Below are 27859 nucleotides of genomic sequence, written 5' to 3' on the forward strand. Positions count from 1 at the left end.
CCATTGGAACTACCTGGGTCCCATCCCCAATTTGATTTAGTTGGCCTGAGGTATGCCTGAGCCTTATGAGTTTTACAAGCTCCCCCAAGTGATCCTAATGTTCAGCCAGGACTGAGAACACTGTTTGAACATGTTCAAGTAATCCCTGGCACCCCACCCTCAAATACTTTACTAAATCTATATACCTTTGGCTTAAAGGCTATATAAATCACCAACTGTCTAAAGACTTGTGATTGTGTGGTTTTAAAATAGGAGATATAAAGAGGTAGTTAGGGCCAAATCTTTGAGGGATTCTAAATGCCAAGGTAACACCGGCATGCTCATTATCCCAGAGAATAAAAGGATCTCCCACATAACATTTTAGATGTTGTAACCCAGAATGGAGGGGAGGGAAAGGGAGAGTCGAATCTGCACAATCCCATGCTAAGAGCCAAGACACACCATCACACCGCTATGCTCTAGGATGAGCCTGGTCAAGAAACAAGAGATGCTGGTGAGGCTGTGGAGAAACAGAAATGCTTTTACACTGTTGGTAGGAATGTAAATTAGTTCGACCATTCAACCATTGTGGAAGACAGTATGGAGATTCCGCAAAGACCTAGAACCAGAAGTATTATACCGTTTGACCTAGCAATCCCAACACTGGGTATATGCTCAAAGGAATATAAATCCTTCTATTATAAAGCTACAGGCACGTGTATGTTCTCTGCAGCACTATTCACAATAACAAAGACAGAATCAACCCAAATGCCCATTAATGATAGACTGGATAAAGAAAATGTGGTACATATATATCATGGAATACTATGCAGCCATAAAAAGGAACAAGATCATGTCCTTTGCAGGGACATGGATGGAGCTGGAAGCCATTATCCTTAGCAAACTAACACAGGAAGGGAAAACCAAACACTATATGTTCTCACTCAGAAGTGGGAGCTGAACGATGAGAGCACATGGTCACAGGGAGGAGAACAACATACACCGGGGCCTGTTGGCAGCAGTGGGGAAGGATACCATCAGGACAAATAGCTAATGCATGCTGGCCTTAATACCTAGGTGATGGGTTGACAGATGCAGCAAACCAACATGCCACATGTTTACCTATGTAACAGACCTGTATGTCCTGCACACGTATCCTGGAACTTAAATTTAAAAAGAAAAAAAAAAAACGGCCGAGAGATCCAAGATGGCCGATGACTAGCAGCTCGGGCATGTACCTCCCAGTGAAAGTGCAAAGAACAAGAGGACATCACACTTTCAGACGAATATTTGTTGCTCACGGACCAGGAGATTCCCAGTGGAGGAGCCCCACGGGTCGCCATGGCGACTCTTGTGGCCGGCGCGGCAGTTTTGCTGGTGCCTCAGCGTGCCAATTCTAGGTGCAGAGTCCGGAGATTCCCGGGCAGAAAAGCACCATCAATCTTAACACCGCTGTTTTGGCCGGCGCAGTGGATTGCTCAGATTTCGGCGCTGTGAATCAACAAGTTGGACGTCAGAGACCTAGTTAGAAAGTCGGCAATTACAAAGACGACAGACGGATAAATATATAATGAAGGGAAGAAACCAGCGTAAAAAGGTAGAGAACACTCAAAATCAGAATGCCTCTCCCTCTACAGGGGATTGCAATTCCCCATCAGTAATGGAACAAGGCTTAATAGATTACACGTGTGTTCTAATAACAGAAGCAGGCTTCAAAACGTGGGTGATAAGAAACTTCTGTGAATTAAAAGAACTTGTTCTAACCCAATGCAAAGAAACTAAGAACCTTGAAAAAAGGTTTGACGAAATGTTAACGAGAATGGACAAGATAGAGAAGAATATAAGTGAATTGATGGAGCTGAAAAACACAACACGAGAACTTCGCGAAGCATGCACAAGTTTAAACAGTCGAATTGATCAAGCAGAAGAAAGGATATCAGAAGTCGAGGACCAGCTCAGTGAAATGAAACGAGAAGACAAGAATGGAGAAAAAAGGATGAAAAGGAATGAGCAAAGTCTCCAGGAAATATGGGACTATGTGAAAAGACCTAATCTACGTTTGATAGGTGTACCTGAATGTGATGAAGAGAATGAATCCAAGTTGGAAAATACTCTTCAGGATATCATTCAGGAAAACTTTCCCAATCTGGCAAGGAAGGGTGATATTCAACTCCAGGTAATACAGAGAACACCACAAAGATATTCTTCAAGAAGACCAACCCCAAGGCACATAATCGCCAGATTTATTAGGGTTGAAATGAAGGAGAAAATACTAAGGGCAGCCAGAGAGAAAGGTCAGGTTACCCATAAAGGGAAATCTATCAGACTTACAGCAGATCTCTCAGCAGAAACCCTACAAGCCAGAAAAGAGTGGGGATCAATATTTAACATCCTTAAAGAAAAGAACTTTCAACCCAGAATTTCCTATCCAGCCAAACTAAGCTTTATGAGCGAAGGAAAAATTAAATCTTTTGCGAACAAACAAGTACTTAGAGACTTCACCACCACCAGGCCTGCTTTACAAGAGCTTCTGAAAGAAGCACTATACATATAAAGGAACAACCAGTATCAGCCTTTCCAAAAATATATCAAAAAGCAAAGAACATTAACATAATGAAAAATTTACATCAACTAATGGGCAAAACAGCCAGCTAGCATCAAACGCCAGTATTAAACTTATATATATTTTAATTGGATAAAAAGCCAAAACCCATTGGTATGCTGCATCCAGACCCATCTTACATGCAACAATACACAAAGACACAGAGAGGAGGAGGAAGATTTACCAACCAAACAGAGAGTAAAAATAAACTAATAAACAAAAAGCAGGAGATGCAATTCTCGCCTCTGATAAAGTAGACTTTAAAGCAACAAAGATCAAAAGAGGCAAAGAAGGATATTACATAATGGTAAAAGGATCAATGTAACAAGAAGAGCTAACGATTCTATAGATCAACGAGATAGAAAATTAACAAGGACATCCAGGACTTGAACTCAGACCCGGAACAAGTAAACTTAATAAACATATATAGAACTCTCCACTTCAAATACACAAAACATACATTACCACCTCACACCTATTAGAAAAGTGACTATATAATTGGAAGTAAATCACTCCTCAGTAATCGCACAGCATTTCATAGGTTTAAATGAAATATTGGTTGGCTGTTTGTTATCTTCTTCCCTTATTCCTTCCTGATTACATCATTAAGTATAATTACAGGTGTGAGCCACCTTTATAAAAGAGGTTTTTAATAACCATTACTAAATTGCGTTCTAGCCTGGGCAAGAAAGCAATACTCCCAGTCTCTCTCCCTCTTTCTTTTCCTTTTTCCTCCTCCCCATTCTCTCTCTCTCTTTCTCTTCCTTTTTCCACCTCCCCATTCTCTCTCTCTCTTTCTTTTTTCTTCCTCCTTTTCAAAAAAAAAAAAAAACCATGAGGCTGGGTGTGGTGGCTCACACCTGTAATCCCAGCACTTTGGGAGGCTAAGGTAGGCGGATCACGAGGTCAGGAGATAAAGACCATTCGGGCCAACATGGTGAAACCCTGTCTCCACTAAAAATACAAAAAAAATTAGCTGGGTGTGGCAGTGCACACCTGTAGTCCCAGCTACTCGGGAGGCTGAGGCAGGATAATTGCTTGAACCCAGGAGGCAGAGATTGCAGTAAGCCGAGGTTGTGCCACTGCACTACAGCCTGGGTGACAATGTGAGACTCTGTCTCAAAAAAAAAAAAAAAAAAAAAGGATGAACCTGGAGCACAGGAAATCACTGTTTGTCAGCTAGCACTTATTCAACAAGGCAAATACTGTCCTCATCCAGAACAATAGCACCACAAAATGAAAGTCACAACTGCCCAGGAAGCCCATCAACAGCTACTTGCAAAGAGCTAATAAAGCTTTAAAAATAATACACAAAAAAATGCTGTATAAGTAACTTAACATGTCGGGTACAGTGGCTCACACCTGCAATCCCAGCACTTTGGGAGGCCGAGATGGGTGGATCACTTGAGCTCAGGAGTTCGAGACCAGCCTGGGCAACATGACAAAACCCCGGCTCTACTTAGAAATGTAAAAAGTTAGCTGGGCGTGGTGGCATGCGCCTGAAGTCCCATCTACTCCGAAGGCTGGATGGGAGGACTGCTTGAACCTGGGAAGGTGGAGACTGCAGTAAGCCAAGATCATGCCAATGCATTCCAGCCTGGATGACAGAGTGAGACACTATCTCAAAAAAAGAAAAGAAAAATATCCCTGAATTAGAGACAATGTTAGAAGCAATCAGATCCTCAAGAAACGACCTGGAAGCATTTTCCTACATAAAGGGGAGTTTTTTTTTCTCTTACGATGACCTGAAATAATTGCCAAACACAGCCCATCACTATTCATTGAACAAAAGAACCAGTGGGTTACATTAAGGAACTGTTTCCCATTTATGATTTGGATTGCCCGTTGATTCAAAAACAAACAAACAAAAAAAGCCCTGGGGTACTGGCTCATCTGCAAATTACTGTGAGAAAAACACATCTGCCTTTCATTTCTAAAAGGCCCTCTGGCTTTGGTCCTACTTCTGCTGATTAACCAGCATCTTCTTACAGAGGAGGCAGCCAACTCAAAGAGAACCCTTTCCTCTGTGTGCCAGGACTCAACTAGCACAGCTAAGGCATCATCCAATTTAGCTCTTCAGTGGATCCCATCTCAGTATCAGCTTTTACTTATAGCCCAGAGAAACACTGTGACCCATTACCTCTAAGCATTGACAGAATAAAGAGAAAAAGTCTGTGTGTACATAAAGCTATGAAGGCACTAAACTAAGATACTCTAAACAGGAACACTCATTCACAGGGCAAGTGACCAGAAATCCTGAGGCTGCCCACTTAGGGAGACGCATGCTGCAAGTTCAAGGTCTTCTAAATATAAATGGGTTTGCTCCATCTTCCCCCATATCTAGCAAAAATTTCTACTTAACTGCCCAGGTGGGTAGTTCTATTAGCCATTTTTAACAGGTTTAATTTTTTTCTAAAAATGGAATCACTAAATATGGCTTTAAACTATCCCATCTCACGGTCAACTTATGCCCTGAGAAAGTCAATGCTAATAAGCTCTTTCCCTCCTCTCAGTCTTGAGAATTAAAAACATTATGTCTCCAACCAAAACTGAGTAAGAGCAGCACAGCATAGTGGGTGGTAGAAGAGGAAAACAAGAATCCTCCATTCTGGGTCTGTTCCTCAACTTCGTCATCTAAGAAGTAACGTGAAGACACCCCCATTGCTACAGAAACGACAGGAATCACTAGCCTCAAGCTTTTTTTCTTTTTCTTAAGACGGAGTCTCTGTCTCCCAGGCTGGAGTGCAATGGCACAATCTTGGCTCACTCAACATTTGCCTCCTAGGTTCAAGCGATTCTCCTGCCTCAGCCTCCCAAGTAGCTGAGATTACAGGTGCCACCACCATACCCAACTAATTTTTGTATTTTTAGTAGAGATGGGTTTCACCATGTTGGCCAGGCTGGTCTTGAACTCCTGATCTCAGGTGATCCACCCTCCTCAGCCTCCCAAGTGATGGGATTACAGGCATGAGCCACCATGCCCGGAAATGCTGTTTCTAATTAATATTTCTTTGTTGCATCATAAAATTAAGGTTTATGGTATCCACTGGCCTCACTATAACTAACTGTCCTAGAAAATATGTGCAAACTGAACTTTGGGAAATTAGTATTTCCCACATAACCAACAAACACTGCTATTGATACATCTTTGTCAAAGCAACAATTCTTATTTTTAAAAATTGTAAACTATTACATTGTAATTGTACTAATACTTCAGATCTCTAAAAAACTTTATTTAAGTGATCCTGGTTGTCTCTACTGTGGGGATCAAGGAGAAAAGTATCTTTTGTGCTTCACTAAGCAATTAATTACATTCATGCTCTGCCCAATTAAAACTTTGTGTGTGTTTGTTTTGTCTTGTTGAGGTGGAGTCTTGCTTTGTCACCCAGGCTGGAGTGCAGTGGTGCAATCTTACTCACTGCAACCTCCACCCCCCAGGTTCAAGTGATTCTCTTTCCTCAGCCTCCTGAGCAGCTGGGGTTACAGGCATTCACCACCACGCCTGGCTAATTTTTGTATTTTTTGTACAGACAGGGTTTCACCATGCTTGCCAGGCTGGTCTCGAACTCCTGGCCTCAAGTGATCCACCCACCTCTGCCTCCCAAAGTACTAGGATTATAGGTGTAAGCCACCACACCCAGCCTAAAACATATTAAGACCAGTGAAGAGGCAGATAAGTCTCTAAATAAAGAGAGCCCAGATGTAAACTAGTCTTCTCCCAGTTGCTCAGGGACATCAGACCACAGATAGACATTGGCACACCCTCGTATCTGAGTGGCCATAAGTAGAAAGTATGAAAAACATACAAAGAAAAACATACAAAATATGTTTTTGTTCTTCTCAGTCTCTGAGTCAGGTAATTAACAATCTCTAAAATGATTAAATACATTACAGATGTCCGACTTAAAGACTGTGGTAAAATATCTTATTTCTCCCTTTGTAGCATGCTCATCTTTTATCTTTATGCTTATGTTCCACTTTTAAAACTCCATACATGCTTCCTGTGGTTGAATAGTTTTAATGATTTCTCTTCTCATAAAATCAAGGGCAGGCCAGGTGTGGTGGCTCATGTGTGTAATGCCAGCATTTTGGAAGCTGAGGTGGGATAATCCCTCGAGGCCAGGAGTTTGAGACTAGACTCAGCAACATACCAAGACCCTGTCTCTACATAAAAAAAAAAAAATTAGCCAGGCTTGGTGGCATGTGCCTGTGGTCCCAAATACTTGGGAGTCTGAGGTGGGAAGATCGCTTAAGCCCAGGAGGTCGAGGCTGCAGGTAGCCACTATGGCACCACTGCACTCCATCCTGGGTGACAGAAGGAGACCCTATCTCAATCAATCAAAATTAAAAAATAAAAATAAAGGGCAATTTTAACCTTTTTTGAAAGTTGTCATTTGCCTAGAGCAATCTGTAGTTTACAAAGGGATAAAATCATTCTTAGGAAGGATACTCTTAATGGCATTCCTTTTAAGGCAAGCACCTTGTTTCAATATATTTCCTGTTTAGTGTTTTTAAAATGACTTTGAGAACTATTTATAAGATGAGGAAGCCTTTTGTCTCTCAGGATGATTTTCTGATTTAACTGGTTTATCCTGTCCAACATGCTCATATAGGTCTTAGTCTGTTATAGCAGCTATACCAAAATATCATGAACTGGTATTTTGTATCAACAAATTTATTTCTTCAGACTGGACTTCTCAAAGTCAGGGTGTGGGCAAATGTGGTGTCTGATGAGGGCCCACTTCTAGACTGACATGTGTTCACTGTAACCTCATGTGGCGGGAGGGACAAGTTGGCTCTGTGGGGTCTCTTTTATGAGGACACTAATCGCAATCACCAGGGCTCTGCCCTCACGAACTAATCACCTCCCAAAGGCACCACCACCACCTAAAACCATCACCTTGGAGGTCAGGACTTCAACACATAAATTCTGAAGGGATGTAAACATTCAGACCATAGCAATATATTAAACATTTTTATAATGTTCAACTTTACACTAAAAGGAAGTGCTTCAGAATGCAGAGAGAACAGGAGGAAAGTACATATCTCATTCCCACACACACACACACACCCCCTTCCTCCTTATCAGAGCACTCATCTACCAAGAATTGAAATAAATGTGGTCGGAGTAAATAGGGGTCCCTTGGGCCTCAAAGAAAGAATGTGGTAGCAAGCACAAACTAACGTAATTTGTGATTCAGGTCATGAGTGTCCAGAGCCACCTCCTATCGGGGAGGTATGGCAAGAACAGTCACATAACTGAGACTAGGGAGAGAGGAGCAGAGGGTGGGACACACTCCTGCAACCAGCTCCATCCCTCTATAATTAAATTGGGACTTGGAGTAAAAGAAATAGGTTAAAGGTGAAGACAGCAGCTTGGTGTGAGTGAGCGGTATTACGCAAGCAGAGATGAGGAAACAAATGAGAGATAGAGGACCAGGTGTACTGGGAATGAGAATCTCCTGAATAGAGTCTCCCATGCTGAGCATTTGGGGTGGGACGAGTTGGTCAAACCAAACCCAATACTATCTTCTCCCAAGTCCAAGGCCAGTCCCAGCGATACACCTCTGCCTTCCCTGATGGATCATGGCTGTGTGCAGAGGGTTGTAGAGAGATCTACAATGCCTCAAACTTGCCCTAGGTATTAATAACTACCAGCAGAGGAATACACGTGGAACCAAAAGAGCTCCCAAGCATCTATGGGAATGGTGAATGGGAAACAACTGTCTGCAGAGCCAAATGGGGAAGCTATGGGGAGAGGAGAAAAATGTAAGGAGAAAGAGGGAATGTAAAAGGAGGACATAAACACACGGAGGACATAAAATAACCCATTTTACACACACCCACACACGGAAAACAAGCCAATGCAAAAAGAAGCAACTTTGTTCCTAAGCAAAGCTAAATCATATTCTACGAAAACCTAACAGGTAAAAGTTAATAGGACCTTTCCATGACTCTTTTATACTTTTTTAAAATGAAAATACTCAATGTTGGTAAGGTTATAGTAAAACTGGTAAACTCATAAATCCCTGAAAATGTAAATTATTCCTGGTTGAATATCAATTTATCATAAGAATCAAAAGCTATAGAAATTCTCATAGCCTTTCACTCAATATTACTTCTGGGCTCTTAGGGGAATAAAACTCAAGAAAAACTGTTTATATAAAAATACTCACTTTGGGAGGCCAAGACAGGCGGATCACCTGAGGTCAGGAGTTAGACACCAGCCTGGCCAACATGGTGAAACCAAGTCTCTATTAAAACTACAAAAATTACCCAAGCTACTCAGGAGGCTGAAGCAGGAGAACTGCTTGAACCTGGGAGGCAGAGGTTGCGGTGAGTCAAGATGGTACCACTGCATGGCAAAAAAAAAAAAACAAACATTTTTCACTGGTGGCTTGGGACAAACTAAACGTTCAAAAAAAAAAAAAAAAAAACAACAGAAGAACAACTGAGTTAGGGCACTGCAACCCAGCAGGGCATGGTGCCTCATGCCTGTAATACCAACACTTTGGGAGGCTGAGTTGGGAGAAAAGCTTTAGCTTAGGAGTTTGAAACTAGCTTGGGCAACATAGTAAGACCCTGTCTTTACAAAAAAAAAAATTGTTTTAATTAACCAGACATGACATGCACCTGTAGTTCTAGCTACTCAGGAGGCTGAAGCAGGAGGACCACTTGAGCCCAGGAGTTCAAGGCTGCAGTGAGCCATGACACTGTCACTGTACTCCAGCCTGGGCAACAGAGTGAGACTCTGCCAAACACACAAAAAAAGTATGACATATTTAGTGTGGTATTTCATATGCATTAATTTTCATCCACCCATTCCTGGTTCATAATGCCCATAGACTTTGTTACAGCCTGCTGTTATAATACTGGGTGTTTTAGGCTTAGGGGCGGGGGCTGGTCTCAGGAAACACTCTCTCCTGCCTTCATTTCATCTGCCCTAAGGCAGGACTCTACTCCAACCCTTCCCCCCGACCAACACCCCCCACACCGTCCCCCTGCCTTTCTGATTGTGGATCTTAAGAATGTACCTGAGAGGGTCCACCTCATACCCTGGAGGGAAGGAATGCTTCCATAAAAACCCCAGAAGACTGCGTTGGGAAAGTTTCCCCATAGCTGAACAGGTGGAGGTTCCTGGAGGGTGGTGAGTTTAAGGAGGGCATGGAAGCTCCACGCCCCTTCCCCCACACCTCACCCTATGTGTCTCTTCATCTGTATCATTTGCAATAGCCTTTATAATAGGCCAGTAAACATGTTTCTCTGAGTTCTGTGAGCCACTCCAGCAAATTAATCAAACCTAAAGAGCTGTCATTGGAACCCCAACTTGAAGCCAGCTGGTCAGAATTTCCACAGGTCTGGACTTTCAACTGGTGTCTGGGGGAGTGGAGGGTAGTCTTGAGGACTGTGCCCCTCAATCTGTGGAATCTGACGCTCTCTGGGTAGGTAGTGTCAGAAATGAATTAGAGGACGCCCAGCTGGTGTGTGCTGCTTGGTGCACGGGGAAAGAATTCCCACACATTTGGTAACTGTTTTTATATTGTTTTTCTGTGTTGGTGATTATTGTTGCAGTGTGAGAGAGAGGGAAAACATACTTTGGATAGTTTTTCCTCAGACACTTTTTAATTTAAAATAATAAAAATAAAAATAAGACACTGCCACCCAGTGGAATCCTATGGAGTCATTAGAAATTATAATTAAGTTTACGTAGCAACATGAAAAAATATTTGCAATAACAATTTCTAATATTCATCAAATATCTCTAGATCATAATTACAACTGGGTAAAATACGCATACCTATAACAAAAGCCAAGAGGAAATGGGGTAGAAGAGACAGTTGATATGTTAGGAACTGTAGAATTGTGGGTGATATTTCTTTCAAAATTTTTCTTCACTGATTTGTGGTCCATTAAAAAAATTATGAGGTCCGGCATGGTGGCTCGCACCTAGAAACCTAGCACTCCAAGAGGCTAAGGCAGGATGATGACTGGAGGCCAGGAGATTGAGATCAGCCTGGCAACATGATGAGACCCCATCTCTCCAAAAAAAAAAATAAGGAATTGGATGGGCAGGGTGGTTCCTGACTGTACTACCAGCTACTCAGGAGGCTGAGGTGGGAGGATTACTTGAGCCCATGAATCAGAGGTTACAGTGAGCTATGATCATGCCACTGCACTACAGCCTGGGCAACAAAGAGAAACCCCATCTCTACAAATAAAACAAAATAAACACACATTATGGATTTGCTAAGACTAGTGGAAAAGGCAGAAACAAAAATAAATAAAATGAAAGGGTGGAATCTCTTTAAACCTCTTTTAAACAATTAATAAAACCTTTCTTTTCTCTTCATCTTCCTACATTACTAGGACTTCACAGCAGTCCCACGCTTCTGCCTGGAAACACAGCCCATCAGTTTATTTTTAAGGTATACTTCTTAGGACCAAAACCTAGAACCACTAACTTGGCCCCCAATCTGCCCTCTTGCTCCCAGTGAATAACTGTGACCTTAAACACGACAGCCTTTCCCCAGCTACCCAGGCCTGGCCTGCCCTTCACAGATACAAAAGAATCAAATGGAAATTAAAGGTGGCAGCACCTTCATCTCCCTGCTGCTGGAAGCTGAGATTTCCCAGTCTACACCAAGCTATGATTAACAGGCAGCAATGCCAAAAACAACAAAGGAGCTTCAAGGAAACTGTGCTAAAATATTCCCCCCAGTTTTAACTACATACATACTCTTTTCTACTCACCCCACCCCATTCTCCCTTTGTACTCCAAAACTCTTCTGAAGCTACCAGGTTGCATAAAGACACTAACAGCTACAGCTTAATGTTCAGAGGTTAATGGAGACCACAGAGTGGGCCAATACAGATCACTCTTCAGAAACAAAAAAGCTGTTTTCAGAACCAGAAGGAAATTAGATAATCCCAGCTCACATTACTTAATGGTTTTAAGACTGGAAATTCTGTGTGTGTGTGTATGTGTGCTCATTTTGAGTGATAGTGCAAAAAAAGTAAAAGCAGCTCTCAGCCTCTCTAAAGATCATCTGCAAGACCTCCCCCAGTGCAGCCTGCTCTGAGGCACAGCGCCAAGTGCTAGTTCTGGGAGGTTTAAGTTGAGCACCGTAACTCTCTCCTATCTTCAGGTAACTTCCTTCTTCAAAGAGCATTCCTTAGAATTGCCATAGTATCATACTCAGTGATCACTTACCCATGTAGGAAAGATTCTCCAGTAAACCCACCCTACTGCCTTGCCCTCCCCTCCCCTCCCCTGCCAATTTGCAATCCCTTTTGGAACCACCGTAATGCTTGGGCAGCAGATCTTTAGTCATGTGTCTGTGCTTTTGTTTCTCACTGTAAAGGACTTACCTTCATAAGAGGCAATGGAGTGTCTTCTGTTATAAGAGTTATTCCAGGAATTTCCTATAGTGGGGAAAACACACACACAGCTGCTTAATGTGTGAACTACCACTAGCTCAAGCTTTCAGGAAGTGTTTTCTGCACAGACAGAAGCTGAGGGCAGCTTCCAGTTTCTAACCTCTACTTTAAATAAACCTTGGAGCACACAAATAACAGTGAATATAGCCTATCTCTTGCCTCAGGAAGGGACATATTCTTTAAAGTCACAATAGTTGACAGGGTCTCTAAAGGAAAGGAGAAGACTATTATGAAGAAATAGAGAGCCATAGGGTACTTTTATTCATTTCTATTAAAGAACAAATGAGGCAAATTATGTTTGTACCAAATGTGATAAAGGGGAAAAGTTTCATTATCAATATCCTTCCTCTCTCTTCTTTCACTTAAATGTATTATAGTTAGCCCCTACCTCACTAGAAGGAACCAAGACTAACTGGATTCTTGCATGACTTGACTGGATAATTTTTCTGTACCTCATTGTCCTCTGTAATTTCAGAGGTAAGAGCTCCCTATAAAAAGTTTCTGCAACAGCTAGGTGCAGTGGCTCATGCCTGTTATCGCAGCACTTTGGGAAGCCAAGGCTGGCAGATCACTTTAGATCAGGAGTTCAAGACCAGCCTGGCCAACATGGTGAAACCCCATCTCTACTAAAAAAACAAAAAAATTAGCCAGGCATGGTGGTGGGTGCCTGTATTTCCAGCTACTAAGGAGGCTGAAGCAGGAAAATCACTAGAACCTGGCAGGCGGAGGTTGCAGTGAACTGAGATTGCACCATTGCACTCCAGCCTGGACGACAGAGTGAGACTCTGTCTCCAAAGGAAAAAAAAATTTCTGCAGCACTATCATCATAGCAAATCTGAAAGGTGAACAATTCATTTCAGGAAGGGCAAATGATAGCATTCTGCTAACTAGTGAGCATTAAAACAGAAATTTAATAAAAATAAAAAACTAATAAATGTTCAAGATGGCCCTTTATTCACTATTTCGAAAATTTATCTGTATGTTAATTATGTAATTAGCTTCTCATCTGGTCAAATCAGCTTTCATTTCCTTAAAAAAAAGTAGGTAATGTGTAAGAAAATATTTCAGGAGATGTAATGAAGAAATAAAAATTAGTATTTGTCTAGAACTTAAATGACCTGGATTTTACTGATATAGAATATTCCTGCGAAAAATGGTATCATAGTGACAGAGAAAAATGTTCAGAACATGCAAACAACTGAGTTCTTCACTGTGACAGTAGAAAACTGTGATATGAATCTATTGTGAGCTTCATTTATCATTACGGAGGATACCTCAAAAAAATTAAAATTTATTATGGTTTTAGGTTATAAATAGCATTTTAAATGCGGTAGTATAGTTGTTTGCAAAACATAATTCAAGATTATCTATGTGTAAGGGCATCATATTTTCTACTATCTTAAAAAATCCAGTTGTCTCCTACAAAAGTGTAAAATCCATGTTTTCTCCTGTGGCAACTTTTTATTAAGGCTGTAGCATTAAGAACATTTGCAGATTAGATTAAGAGAAAAATAAATTATACCATAGCTGATGATAAGAATAGACTCAGATTTTCAAGATTACAAGAGACCTTTAAGGTAACCTAGTCCAACCACTACAAGAAGTTTAAAGCAACATGGCAAACCTCAAGATTAGTTCAGTACAGGGAGGTTATAACCGCAGGTTTATGTCGCACTTCCTGTGGGACTTCCTAATGTCACCCTGTGCCTGTTCATGACAGCTGCTCCGCCCTGCAGAATCTTGAGAAGTGCAAAAGGGAAGCATTGCCCTCAGGGTGATATTCTCACAACACATCCAATTAACATGTGGCTCAATCTTTTAACACAACCCTGGGAACTAGTAGTCCCAGGTGCCTCCTGGACACTTTGAACACAGGACATAACAGCAGGGGGTTGGCAGGGGAGGGAGCGGAGATGTGCATTTCCTGACTCCAGGGTGGTGTAACCTGCAGACTTCCTGCCATGACCACAGGGTCTGAATGTCTATTCTCATGTGCTCTGAAAGAAAAATGGGGGTGCCTAGAGAGGAAACAAGCTCAGGCCTTTCCCTTAGAATTCTAAGGTGAGGCATAAAAATCTAATAACCATGACAGTAAAAAACAAAGAAAGGGCCTTTAGGAAAGCACTGCCACTGTGCATACCAAAAATTTAGAAATCAGTCAAACACATTTGATACATCTTTTTTAAGGACTATATTTAGACAGTCTAAACATAAAAGCCATCATTTATCCTAGTACATAGTTTCCTATGATTGTGTTATTTAAATTCAATTTATTTTTCTAAATACCTTTTTGATATAAACTTCTGCCTCAAAAGCAAGCATGTAGTTCTAGTATCTAAGTAAGAAACAAGAGGCACAACTTTTTCAGGTACAGCCTATGCATAGTTTTCACTTGCTGGGCCAGCAAAGGTCTGCCTACTGCATCACACTCAAGAGAAAATGAGCAGTGTTTTAGGTCAGCACGTCCTCATTTAAAAGGAGGCAGTCCAAACAGACAGGAAGGAAAGGTCAAATGATGTTAGTGTGCCTAAGATTGCTGACTTTTACTGATCCTGAAACTCTAGAGTTATTACAGATTTTTAATGGGGCTGAAAAGAGGGTTCATGAAGGTCGTTATCTACCAAATATAATAGCAGCGATCCAGCCATTCCTCACATATATAAACTAGTACATATTTCAATCCAGTCTAGTCACTTAGAAAATAAAAATACCACAATAGAGGTTTAGTTCTGCCTGGTAGTAGAAAGAATAATAAATACCCTGTGTGCCTGCTCCTTCGGTTTTACTGTTTTTATACAAATGCTCTTGGCCAATGGCAGGGATTCGCTATTACTTTTATGCCAAAAAAAAATCCAACTCAGTTCTTTATCGGTGAAAACAGTAGTGAAATCATGACCTTGATGACTATAAGGATGTCCAACAACTAACCCACAATTGTGAATTGATTTTATTTGCAGATAGCATACACAGTGTTAACTTACTGTATTCCAAGTGAGCACTGAGGAATGTGGCAATAGTTTGTCCACGTTACTTGTCTCTGAATATACACTCCAATATGAAGAAGCTGCATAGATTTTTAAAAAGGGAGGGGGGAGATATGGTTTAATATGACAAAGACAGTCAGCATTGTAATTCAACCAAAACAAGCAAACCAACCAAGTTTTCATTGTCTTATCCCTCATCCTCAAAAAGGTAACCATTATGATTTTAGCTACTGACTAAAATGTTCGGGTTCTGCTTTTTACAATGAGAACAATAATTTAGTACTATATCTAATCAAATGACATTGTATCACTTCATACAAAACCAGCCAACACAAAACTGGGCTAAGAAAGTCACATCTTACTGGAAAAAAAAAAATCACTAATAAGGTTATAGAATCGAGATCCTATTTTGTATCTCATCAATCTCTGTACAGCCATAGCTTCTTAGAAAACCACAAGAGAATGAAATTTAATTAGCTGCTGACTGCAATAGCATTTAAAAAAAAAATGTTCTCCTAAGCAGCATTTGGACAGGTTGAGGCATTCATTATCAATTTACTGCTTTCCCTCAAGCAAAAAGGTCAACTATTCAACTTAAGGTGCAACATCAGCAACACTTACCAATTATAAATTCCTGAATGAGGTCAAATGAATGGCAGGCAGAGACATTCTCAGAAATCCATTGAATAATCTTTAAAAAGTCAGACAGAACTCTGTTGGTATTTAAATCTGCTCTCTGCCTCCACTACCAAAGAAGTACAAATATATATGAATCTTTTGCATTCTATATCTATTTTGGAATTGCCTAAGAATACACTCACTTCTACACTATCTTCAAGATACATAATGCAATCCTGGGTAGAAAAACAGTATGTAAGTGAGATCCTTTTTATACATCTTTTTAATAAATGTCCTTGGCGGGGATCCAAATAAACGTTCTTCAACCTAATGCTTGTATTAGAATAGGTCATGTTATACCAAATCACTAGTGGAAAGAGCTGTGGGATACAGGAAAAAAGGGCAAAACAAAACCACTAGGCTTGGAAGCAGCAGAGCTGGGTGTGATTTCCAGCTGGGCCCTCCGTTATGAATAGGGACACAGCAGTTAACCTTTGTGAGCATGGCTGTACTGCCTCCTGAGGGAGGGATAACCTCTGCTATACCATCAACTCTCTCATCTCCATAATCATCCTCACCTGCTAGAGGAATGTTTGCCATCTCAGAACTGACAGATATTATAAGGCACGCCAAGTCATGGTGCATACTTGCACTTCTGCTACTACCAGTAAGCTGTTTTATTCAAAACCTATTTATGTTTTTGTACTTATTTTCAAAATTAGGTAATTTAATACGATATTACTATAGACAAGTAAAATGTGGATGCAGAGAGTATTGTTGGGTCAGTAAAAGTTGAATGCTTTGGAAAGACTCAAAGGCATGTCTCTAAAACACTAAAAAATTAGGTCTAGGGGAAACAATTATAAAAGATTGTTTAAAAAAAAAATGCCTGATACACAGATTGCCTTGTAAGGGTCTTTAAATTACTATATCCTTAGAAATAAAAAATTTTAAAAAGTAACAGGAAGTTAGAGATAACTCATTACTAATGCTTTTATGCAAAAAAAAAAAAAAAAAAAAAAAAAAAGATGCTGAACTTCAATTAGCAGATGCCCAAAGAAAGGCTTGAGTCAAAACCTGAGTGAATAATGTGCATTTTTATGTTTTAGGTTAAAATAAAACATCTAATGTCTTTTTTAATTTTTTTGTAGTTAACCAGCTTCTCATTGATCTTAACCACATCTGATAAGGTAATCTCTCTGACTTCACAGGATAGCTGTAAAATAAAATAACACAGAATGTGCGTGGAGGTACTTAATAAACTCTAATGTGAAATACAAATGTAAGCTATCTTTATCAAAAATGTAATAAATATCTGCCACCAGATTTTAGTCCTTTTGATAATTATAGATCAAATACAGACCAGAAGAAAAAGTAGATATTTAAGAAACTCATTATTTACTGAGCTCTTCATTGGAATGTTACTGATACAGCTAAACATTTATTGCCAATACGGAAAAGGGAGTACCCAAAAGAACAGAAACACCCTAAGTCTGAGACCTGGTAGGGATCTGTTACAAAGCAGCACAAAAGACAACGATGTTCAAGTCAGCAGAAAGGCCATACACTTCAATTATTACTAAATAAAAATAACTCCTGACCATTTTCAACCACAAAATAAGTATGTTCAGTGTTGTCTATCTGCCCATTTTGAAACACGAACTATCTTCTCACCTGGCCTTCCAGGAACTGCGCGCCTTGACCACAGGAGAGCGCACAGTGCAACGTGGCCATCTTCTCACAGTCTAAGCGGGTGTTCTGCAGGAGCTGTAATAAAGACGACTGGCTGAGCATCACTCTATACAGCTTTCCAGAACAACAATCCAGTACCAGGGACCCTGACAGTGACTGTAAAGGGCTATGAGGTAGCATATCAATCATTTCATTATTTCCTGGCAAAGAAAAAAAAAGTAGATCAGCAAATAAAGAAACTCCTTTCACCCAAACATAGATATTAAAGTCAAAACAAATTCAAATAGGCCACCTCTACAAGAGAAAAACTACAGCCATACCTGTCAGAAAGAGATTGTGGCAGATCAGGTCTGGATGTTGAACATTAAGTAGGTGGAAGAAATGACCAGGTAAGTAAACAGCCACATAATAGTCTATAGAAGAGAAAGATTTAAGTCATCTACATGTGGTAAGAGCTGCACAGGTACAGAACGTCACATTATCTCTACTTTTCTCTGAGTATCTCAAAAGACAAAAGTTTTACCAGTGTAATAACAAGTTATCTAATGACAGTCCATTTCTTTTTTTTTCCTTTTCTTTCTTTTCGAGACAGGGGTCCCACTCTGTCACCCAGGCTGGAGTGCAGTAGAGTGATCTCGGTTCACTGCAGCCTCAAACTCCTGGGCTCAAGTGATCCTCTCCACCTCAGCCTCTCAAATAGCTGGAACTACAGGCATGCATCCACAACACCCCACTAATATATTTTATTTTTATAGAGCTGGAGTCTCGCCATGTTGCCCAGGCTGGTCTTGAACTCCTGGGCTCAAGCAATCCTCCTGCCTCGGCCTCCCAAAGTGCTGGGACTGCAGGCATGAGTCACCATGCCCAGCCACATCTCTCTTACTAGCCAAGCCTCATTTATTCCTATCTATGGCTAATTTTCTTCAGATATTTAGCTATGGTTATCTTAATTTATACCTGCAGTTTTGTTTCTAAGTGTTTTGTGGCTTTATGTGAATCTAAATGATCTCAGAGCAAATTAGAATAAAAAACATTAAGTAACACGAATTACTCCTTAATCTGATAGGCTGGAAATAGCTTATATTGGGAATTTTCTTCATAATTTCTGCCAGTTTGGAGAAGCTCTAAAATTTGGTTGCCCATGTTCATCCACTGATCATCATCGTCATCAGTTGCAGGAGCATTTTGTTTAGAGAAACTTAAAATCGATATTCATCAGAACAATCTCTGCAGACACACTGACACTTGGTAAAGTACTAATTTATTTCCTTGCATATCAAGCTGACTAGAATTCACACCTTCAGTCCCTGCACTAGATATTTTTGTACCAAGAACATTTGCACTCAGATGGAGACAAGGTATAAAAAATAGGTTTCTGGAGAATGGAAGGGTAGAAGTATCCCTTGCCAATACTTTTTCTAGGATCTTAAAAAAACAGAAATTCACACAGTAGTAATTTTATATATGAGACATTTAGATTATAAGTGAGCTAGCTAGACTGCTTTTCCTAAGAAGTAAAAGAACACATGCTAATCATTTGCATAGAAGGCGTTCTGTGGAAAGAAAAGGAAAGAGGATATAAAACTCAAACCAGTTGACTTATAAGTGTCCTTTCAGTCAACGTGGATTAAATGATGCTAAAGTGCTTAGCCCAAATTCATCTTATTATGGAAACACTTTACTAGAGAAACACAAACACCAATACGGTGGGACATAGAAAGGGTGTCAGCATCAGATAACCTAGTTAACGCCTCACGGTACCACTTAACCAGTTAATTAGGATGGCACTATGTCCCTGGCAAGGTGGCATTTGGAAATACATGACAGTGATTTGGGTCGTCACATCATTAAGCAAGGGATGGGGAGATTCCTACTTGGCATTTGGTGAGTGGGCTCCAGGGATGGATGTTCAGTCCCTCAATGAGCAGGGAATTATTGTCTCACCAAAAGGGTCAATAGTATCTGTGGCAAGCTGAATGATGGCGCCTGAAGATATTCATGGGCTAATACCCAGAGCCTGTGAACAGGGTAAGAGAGACCTTGAAGATGTGACTAGGATCTTGAGATGGGGAGACTATTCTGAAATATCCAGGCAGACCCAGGTAGGCAAAAAAGTCCTGATGAGAGAGATTTGTCTAGAGAAGAGAAGACAACCAACCGTGCGATGAGGACAGTAGTTGGAATGAAGTGGCCACAAGTCAAGAAATACTAGCCTCTAGTCAGGGATGTCCAACCTTTTGGCTTCTCTGAGCCACAATGGGAAGAAGAAAAATTATCTTAGGCCACACGTAAAATACACTAATGACAGCTGATTAGCTTAAAAACAATAAATGTTCTACAACAGTTTACAGATTTGTGTTGGGCCACATTCAAAGCCATCCTGGGCCATATGCAGCTCACGGACCACAGGTTGGACAAGCTTGCTCTAGAGGCTAGAGGGAGGATGCAGGGAACAAATTCTTTCCTGGAGCCTCCAGAAGGCACCAGTCCTGCCCACACTTTGGTTTAGCCCTTTCAAGACTCATTTCAAACTTCCGACTTTACAGAACTGTAAGAGAACGTTTGTGGTGTTTGAAGCTCCAAGTTTGCAGTAATTTGTTACAGCAGCAATAATAAACTAATAAAGGATATGCTAACTAGCCAGATTGATCATTCCACAATGTATATAGGTATCAAAACACCACATTTTACTCCATAAATATATACAATTACTATGTGTCACTTAAAAACAAAATAAGGTGGGGTATTGCTTATTGACTGTGTGCGGTGGCTCATGCCTGTAATCCTTGCACTTTCGGAGACTGAGGCAGGGGGATCACCTGACATCAAGAGTTAGAGACCAGCCTGGCCAACATGGCAAAACCCCATCTCCACGAAAACCATAAGAAATTAGCTGGGCGTGGTGGCATGCGCCTATAATCCCAGCTACTCGGAGACTGAGGTGGGGGGATAGTTTCATTCCAGGAGGCAGAGGTTGCAGTAAGCCAAGATCATACCACTGCCTCCAGCCTGGGCGACAGAGAAAGATTCTGTCTCAAACAAACAAACAAACAAACAAACAAAGTTTGCTAGGAAGATTTGATGAAAGAACTCCATATAAATTTGTTATATTTTATTTGCTGACTTTTCTAATAAAGATCTTATATGGAGAAGAAAAGGTACTACACATAAGCAGAGGCTATAGGTACAGTCATACACATGTAAAATGGATATTTTAATTCTTATAATTTCAAGAAAATACTTTAGTCACCCATATTTAGTTAAAACTTTAATGTTTTAAAACATTTAGACTGAAGCTTTATATTTTAAAAATATAGGACTACTGAATCAAAAAATGCTATAAGATAAAAATCAAATTCTATGAATAAATATTTTTAAATTACATACTCTAGGATTGTACCACTGACAACACTAATTATCTTTTCTAGTTTGAGCAGTTATGTAGCATACCATTTGGGTGACTTACAGGATCATTTCACTTCATTTTCTCTCAGTTTATTCTGGACTGCATTAGAGAAAAATACTAAAACAACACCTCTAAACAAAATACTTGATGAAGTTTTAGTTGAAATAAAATGCTAAGAAAACAAAATAACAAAATGTTTAAAGAAACTATTAATAATCTAGTGTCCCTGATAAAAGACACTGAAATACACCTGAGCACACAGCTCACTCTGAGCCTCCGTATCATTATCTGTAAAATGGGGATAACATCACCAATCAGAATTGCTGTAGGGAGCAAAATAACAAGTAAAATATACTTAACATATAGTATTCATTAAATAAATAGTAGCTTATTTATAAATGTATCTTTTAATCAAAGTGCTTGGGGTTCATGAAAAAATTCAAAAAATTTTTCTTTAATATTTTAATCAATATAAACCCATTTTAATAGAATGACAGTCTATGGAAATTGCATGTAATTAATATCAAAAAATGTATTACTGAAAAAGCAATACTGTTATCATAAAAACTACCTGTAGAACAGCTTTAAACTGGGGTATGATTTTCTGTCTATAAAATATGCTTAAGAAGGAAAGACAACGTATGTAAGACAGCCTATCTTTATAAACCTTGTATTACTGGCCTCTCCACATGCTGAAGACCACAGATTAAATCTTTCCTGCCCTTTGCAAGTCATTCCCAGGGGTAAAAAAAGGAAGGATACCTTTGCCCTCACAAAACACTGTTTTCTTAGTGGAAAGTTTCCCATATCACTCTTGAGATGGGATGTTGATAAAGCATTGCTGATAAGAATCAAGTCCCAGACCCAGGAAACCTTCTATAATATTTATCTCTCTTATCACAGGAAGCAGTGGAACCAGGCTTCCCTAAGGCAATTTCCCACAGATTCAGAGATCATGTTAAAATCTGCCCATTACTAGCCCACTCAGCCTAAGTATCCAACATCATCAATAGTATCATTCAAAATAAAAATCACTTTGCTCAGTTTCCTCACATTGTACTCTCCCAAACCTGGGTCATGACAGTGGATGGACTATGGAATAGGGGTGGAAAAAGATATCAAAGAATTTTGTGCTCTAAACCCAAAGCTCCTTTTTTAAAGGAAATGTTCCATATACCATGTTCCATATGTAAGCAAGTAAACAATTACTTAGTCTTGTGCTAAACTGTTTGTGCCCCACATCCCAACTGGCATGGAAAAGCAGCTTTCAGGAGGGAGATACAAAAAAACCCTTTCTTTATTTCTTCATTATCCTCAGGTTCCCTTCGCCATATTTACTGAATGAAAACAACTCACTCAAGCTGATCCATAAATCATTAATGGGATTTGGAAGCATTTCAAGATTAGCAACAAGAAATAGACAATTTCCCAGAGGCCCCTGTCCACAACATGATATATTATTTCTCATGGGCTATTCGGGAATATCTCATACAAGTCATTTTTATGCTAACAAGTGACTTTTTAGACTGCTACCGAAAACATAAGAAAGCTCACAGCCTAGGTTCTCTAAAAAGGGAAGACACCTCCCCCAATCCTTTCAAGCAAAAGACTAAGGAGTACAGAGGGAAGGGTGTGTTCCAGAGAAAATCTCTGGTAAGACTTCAAGTGGGTCATTGATTGTCATCACAATCCAAGTCTCAAAGAGGCATGAGAAATGGGATAGCATAGAAGGCTGAGGTATACCATACCCAGGAAGAAGGGTTCAGAGCAGAGGGTGTGATCTCTCCATCACTCACCAAGGTTGAGAAAAGTAATGCCCTTTGTCATGTGTGAGCCAACATTCTTGAGAGAAGTGGTGAAGGTCTTGGTATGTCCTGCAGAGAGAACATGAAGCCAGAGAATGTTAAACAAAGAACTGGAACTCCACCTAAGGCAGTGACTATGTAACACTCTATAAATTTTCAGCGACCATGAAACTGGTAAGCAGGCATCTTCTGACTTCTAGATATCATGGTTCCCCTCACTCTCCAAAAACCAGCATTGAAGGCAGATCATCTGAGTGCAGTCAAACTCCAGTAGTTGTTCTGGGCTTATTATAATCTTAGACCATGACAGGTGAATTTGTTCAGGGAGCAGAGGATCTGAAGGAATTTACTTAAGGATCCAAGAGATAGAGATGACCAGATGGCTCATTGGCCATCATTCCTCAAGGCTCACTGTCACACACATGCAGTCATTAAGACCCTCTGAGGCTTCTCCAAATCATTTACAAATCCCACTTTTAGGTAGGAAGGGAATTAGTCGAGCTAATAACCTCAGTGTATTGGGCTTTCTTCTCTACTTTTCTAACTCTTACTCTTCAGAAAAGTTTTATTTTATTTACTGCCTTTGATCACTAGATTAACCATTAGAAAAATGTGTGAAAATTTTCCACAAAAACCTCAAACTTAGACAATTTAAGTATGAGTAGTATATATGTTAGTTCTAAAGTTACTTTAAAACTTTTTTACCTTGATCTCCAACCTTGGGAGGCAATATTAGGTCCATCTATAGAATAAGCAGCTCTGATATGGCTTGGCATTTTTTTTTAATATTGAAAATTTTTCAACTTAAAAATATTTAAATACACCCACAGTATGTACTACACACACTCACTTTAAATAACTAAACAAACAAAACAACTACTCCTTAGCATTGTTCAAACTAAAACTATTACAGGGCACACTGTGCTCAACTACAGAATCAGGCGATATTAGGCATCTGACTGCTGCTCCACAGACTGTTTATCAGTATCTTGGGCTATAGATGTGTGAAATGGAATAAATGTAACTTAGATCTAAAACCTGTTGAGGTCTGAGATCATGGACACCTTTAACTAAAACCGTACATAACTCTGTAAGTTAAATCTATAGCTACTTTCCAATAAGCAGTAACTAAAAAGAAAACACATTTTTGGCAAATACCTCCCTTAGGATTGGTCCACAAGCCCAGAAAAAGATATAGGCCAGGATAAAAATATATGATATATAAAAATAACTAGCTAACTTGATATCCACCATTGGTGACTTTCTTTAGGAAACATGTATTCTATAAGTATACAGGTATAGAATGAACTGATAAAAATTGATTAAAAGGTAATAATACTCTCAGCTGGGCATGGTGGCTCATGCCTGTAATCACCACACTTTGGGAAGCTGAGGCGGGTGGATCACTTGAGCTCAGAAGTTCAAGACCAGCCTGGGAAACATGGTGAAACCCCATTTCTACAAAAAGTACAAAAATCAGCTAGGCATGATGGTACATGCCTGTAGTCCCAGCTACTTCATGGGCTGAGGAGGGAGGATCAGCTGAAACCTTGAGGTCAAGGGTACAGTGAGCAGTGTTCATGCCACTACATTCCAGCCTGGGTGACAAAGGGAGACCCTGTCTCCAAAAAATTACTAATAACATCACTGTTAAGAGCTATCTAACTTGCTATTTGGAAAAAGTTATCATGTAAAAGTAACAAAGAAGACATGAAAAGTACCTTTGTGAATGTAAAATACTGAATACGTGATTTGTTCCCAAGCAGCACACTTCGGGCTGTAACATACACACAAACTTCCTAGAAGAAAGAAGGTATTTAGTAGAGTTTAACAGAATCTATGTCACAAATAGTTTCCTAAACCACTTAGCCTTACTTCTCTTCCTTTAGATGTCCTGCCTCATCCTACCTCATAGATTATTCCCAAATCCTAGAAGTGGTCTGTTAACAAGTTGCTAAGAAATTTAAAAGCAGTAATTCTTTAGTGCACACTATAAGCAATGTATTGTGACAGGCTATTGAAGGATAAGAAAATAAACAGAGATACACTCCTGCATATATGAAATCATAGGATTCTAGACAGTTTCCAAAGCTTCATGAGATTCTCCTAGTATGCGTGTATCGTCCTGCCTTCTTATCCAGCTTGTCACCTTCAAATTATTACTAACGGCTATGAACACCAGTGTATCAAAAATGTGTTCTCTTCACAGAAAGTTTCCAGTCTCTAGTTTAGCTTGATTGAAAGGCAAAATATGATCTATATTATGGGTCAGTGAGAACAAATGTGGTGAGTCCGTATCCATCCATAATTGAGTTACTGAAGGCATTGGCCCCAGGCCAAAGGAGAGCTCTTGGTATAGAGTGGCCTTTCCAGGTGAGTCTTGACCCCCTTCACTTACCCCATCACTCCAGAACACCCTCAGCCTTCCCTACCTCTCTCAATGCGTGAAACTGTACATTATCTCTAGCAGCTGCTGCTGTATGGATAGACTAATGTCCATCAGTGACCTACATATAGATGAGGGACATTATGCTTAAACAGATACGTCTATTCTAATGCATTTATGTGATTAACTGAAATAGGAGATTGCCAGGTAGAAAGTAACTTAACAAGGAGTCAGGAAACCTGAGTTCTAGTCCCAGAGCTAATGTTAACTAGCTGTGTGAATTCAATTGCCACTATACTTCAGGGGATTTCAACATTTCCTCTACTTTACTCCATTAGCTTCTTTATCAAAGAATCATGGTAGAAAAAAAGAAGTCAATTTCCCCTAAGAGGGCTATTCAAGGACATTTATAAGCATTCTGTTGTAATACTTATCAATTGTGACTATTTTTAATGACATTTAACACTGCAATATATTGCCATCAGTACATTTTATTGAAATATCCTAAACACAAAACAGCAGAAAAGAATAACTTCATCAGATAACATGGTAACAATTCTATTAGATGTAAAATGACTGTTATGGTTACTGAGCACACAATAACAACTTTTCTTTACAATTACAGCTAGCTTATTGAGAATAAAAGTAATCTATCACTAAACCATAAACAAAATAGTAAAAGTTACAAAAGTCTCATATACTACTTGGACTGCTTTCATACAGTAAACATTATCTGTAAAAAACTACTGGTTTATCCATTCTGTTATGAACTATAATCACAAGGAACATGAATTGTTTTTTTAAAAAGACACACTTTAGACTCTCTAGTAATAAATAAAAGTTAAAACAAAGCACCATAATTTTCCTTTAAAAGTAGTTTTTTAAATAATGAATACTGTCAAGGGAACATGTTCTTCTTACACAATTCTCAAATAGTAGTGATTAAGTCAACTAATTTCACAGAGGGTTAAATATATTCATACTTATTCACCCACTAATTCTTTTAGGATTTTATCCTGGGAAATGAACATGACAACATAGATCATAACCTCCATTCTAGCAAATTATCTGCACACCACCCTTTAGAGAATAAAAGTTGTTTTTTCTCATTTTGAAAACAGTGAGATGTAGAATAAATGTACCTAATTACATATTTTAAGAACCATAACCAGAACTTATAAGCAAGTATTTCCAAATTGTTATGCTTAGTTGCGCCACTCAATCCCAAAGGGAAAAAAAGACACAGCAAGGTGAAATGGTATGTACACAGGCTCTCTGAAGCTATCCAAAAGAACTTGCTTTGACAATGGAAATGTTCTATACCTGGTAAAGTCCAACATGGTGGCAACTAGCCACATGCAGTTACTGAGCACTCAAAATGTAGATAGTATGACTGACATACTATTTATTTATTTGAGACAGAGTCTCACTCTGTTGTCCAGGCTGGAGTTCAGTGGTGCAGATATGGCTCACTGCACCCTTGACGTCCCAGGCTCAAGTAATCCTCCCATCTCAGCCTTCCAAATAGCTGGGACCACAGTCGTGCATCACCTTGCCTGGCTAATTTTTTTATTTTATTTTTTTAGAGTTGGAGTCTCACTGTGTTGCCCAGGGTGATCTTGAATTCCTGGGCTCAAGTGATCCTACTTTGGCCTCCCAAAAAGCTGGTATTACAGGATTTTTTTAAATTTTAGGTTCAGGGGTACATGTGAAGGTTTGTTATATGGATAAACTCATCATCACAGGGGTTTACATATTTATTTATTTATTTATTTATTTTGAGACAGAGTCTTGCTCTGTCCCCAGTCTGGAGTGCAGTAGCGCGATCTCAGCTCAATGCAACCTTTGCTTCCCGGGTTCAAACAATTCTCGTGCCTCAGCCTCCCGAGTAAACTGGGACTACAGGCATGTGCCACCACGCCCAGCTAATGTTGTATTTTTAGTAGAGATGGGGTTTCACCATGTTGGCCAGGCTGGTCTCAAACTCCAGACCTCAGGTGATCCACTCGCCTTGGCCTCCCAAAGTGCTAACAGGCATGAGCCACCGTACCTGGCCCACAGGGGTTTATTTTTACAGATACTTTCATCATCCAGGAATTAAGCCTGATACCCAATAGTTATTTTTTCTGCTCCACTTCCTCCTCCCACCCTCCATCCTCAAGAAGATCCCAGTGTTTGTTGTTCCCTTGTGCTCTTGAGTTCTCATCACTTAGCTCCTATTTTTAAGTGAGAACATGAGATATTTCATTTTACTGTTCCTGCGTTAGTCTGCTAAGGATAACAGCTTCTACTCCATCCATGTTCCCACAAAAGACATGATCTCACTCCTTTTTATGGCTGCACAGTATTCCATGGTATATATGTACCTTTTCTTTATCCAATCTGTCACTGATGGGCATTTAGGTTGATTCCACGTCTTTGCTATTGAGTCATGCTGCAATGGACATTTAGGTACATATGTCTTTATGGTAGAATGATTTTTATTCCTCTAGGTATAGACCCTGTAATCAGTTTGCTGGACCCAGTGGTAGTTCTGCTGTTAGCCTTTGAGGAATCTCCATACTGCTTTCCACAATGGTTGAACTAATTTACACTCCCATCAAAAGTGTATGTCTTCCCTTTTCTCTGCAACCTTGTGGCATCTGTTATTTTCTTTTTACTTTTTAATAATAGCCATTCTGACTGGTATGAGATGGTATCTCATTGTGGTTTCGATTTGTATTTCTCTAATCCTCAGTGATGCTGAGTTTTTCATATGCTTGCTAGCCGCATGTCTTTTTTTTCATGCCCTTTGCCCACTTTTTAATGGAGTTGTTTTTGTCTTATAATGTAAGTATACCTTGCAGATGCTTGATATGCCTTTGTCAGATGCATAGTTTGCAATTATTTTCTCCCAATTCTGTAGGTCTTTTGGTTTACTCCATTAGTTTGTTTTGCTGTGCAGAAGCT

At 39.7% G+C, this 27859-nt stretch overlaps 1 protein-coding gene across 8 annotated transcripts in view; it reads right to left on the reverse strand.

Moving 5' to 3' along the window:
- Positions 1–27859, reverse strand: part of GSAP (gamma-secretase activating protein) — a 223683-nt gene that overhangs the window by 20812 nt on the left and 175012 nt on the right. For 4 of the 8 annotated variants that reach the window (XM_064374846.1, XM_012466560.3, XM_064374836.1 and 1 more), the window contains 7 exons: positions 24246–24323; positions 22516–22593; positions 17634–17726; positions 17296–17513; positions 15625–15694; positions 15001–15083; positions 11951–12004 (listed from right to left, as the gene is read on the reverse strand). In XM_064374846.1, coding sequence (XP_064230916.1) covers positions 11951–12004; positions 15001–15083; positions 15625–15694; positions 17296–17513; positions 17634–17726; positions 22516–22593; positions 24246–24323 — 674 coding nt within the window. Of the gene's footprint in view, positions 1–11950; positions 12005–15000; positions 15084–15624; positions 15749–17295; positions 17514–17633; positions 17727–22515; positions 22594–24245; positions 24324–27859 lie in introns of all 8 variants that reach the window. The other 4 variants (XM_021667865.2, XM_064374829.1, XM_012466559.3 and 1 more) reach the window with 1 other exon arrangement.

This window comes from Aotus nancymaae, unplaced genomic scaffold, assembly GCF_030222135.1.
Source record: "Aotus nancymaae isolate 86718 unplaced genomic scaffold, 86718_ANA_hifiasm-v0.15.2.pri h1tg000002l, whole genome shotgun sequence".
In the NCBI taxonomy this organism is placed as follows: domain Eukaryota; kingdom Metazoa; phylum Chordata; class Mammalia; order Primates; family Aotidae; genus Aotus; species Aotus nancymaae.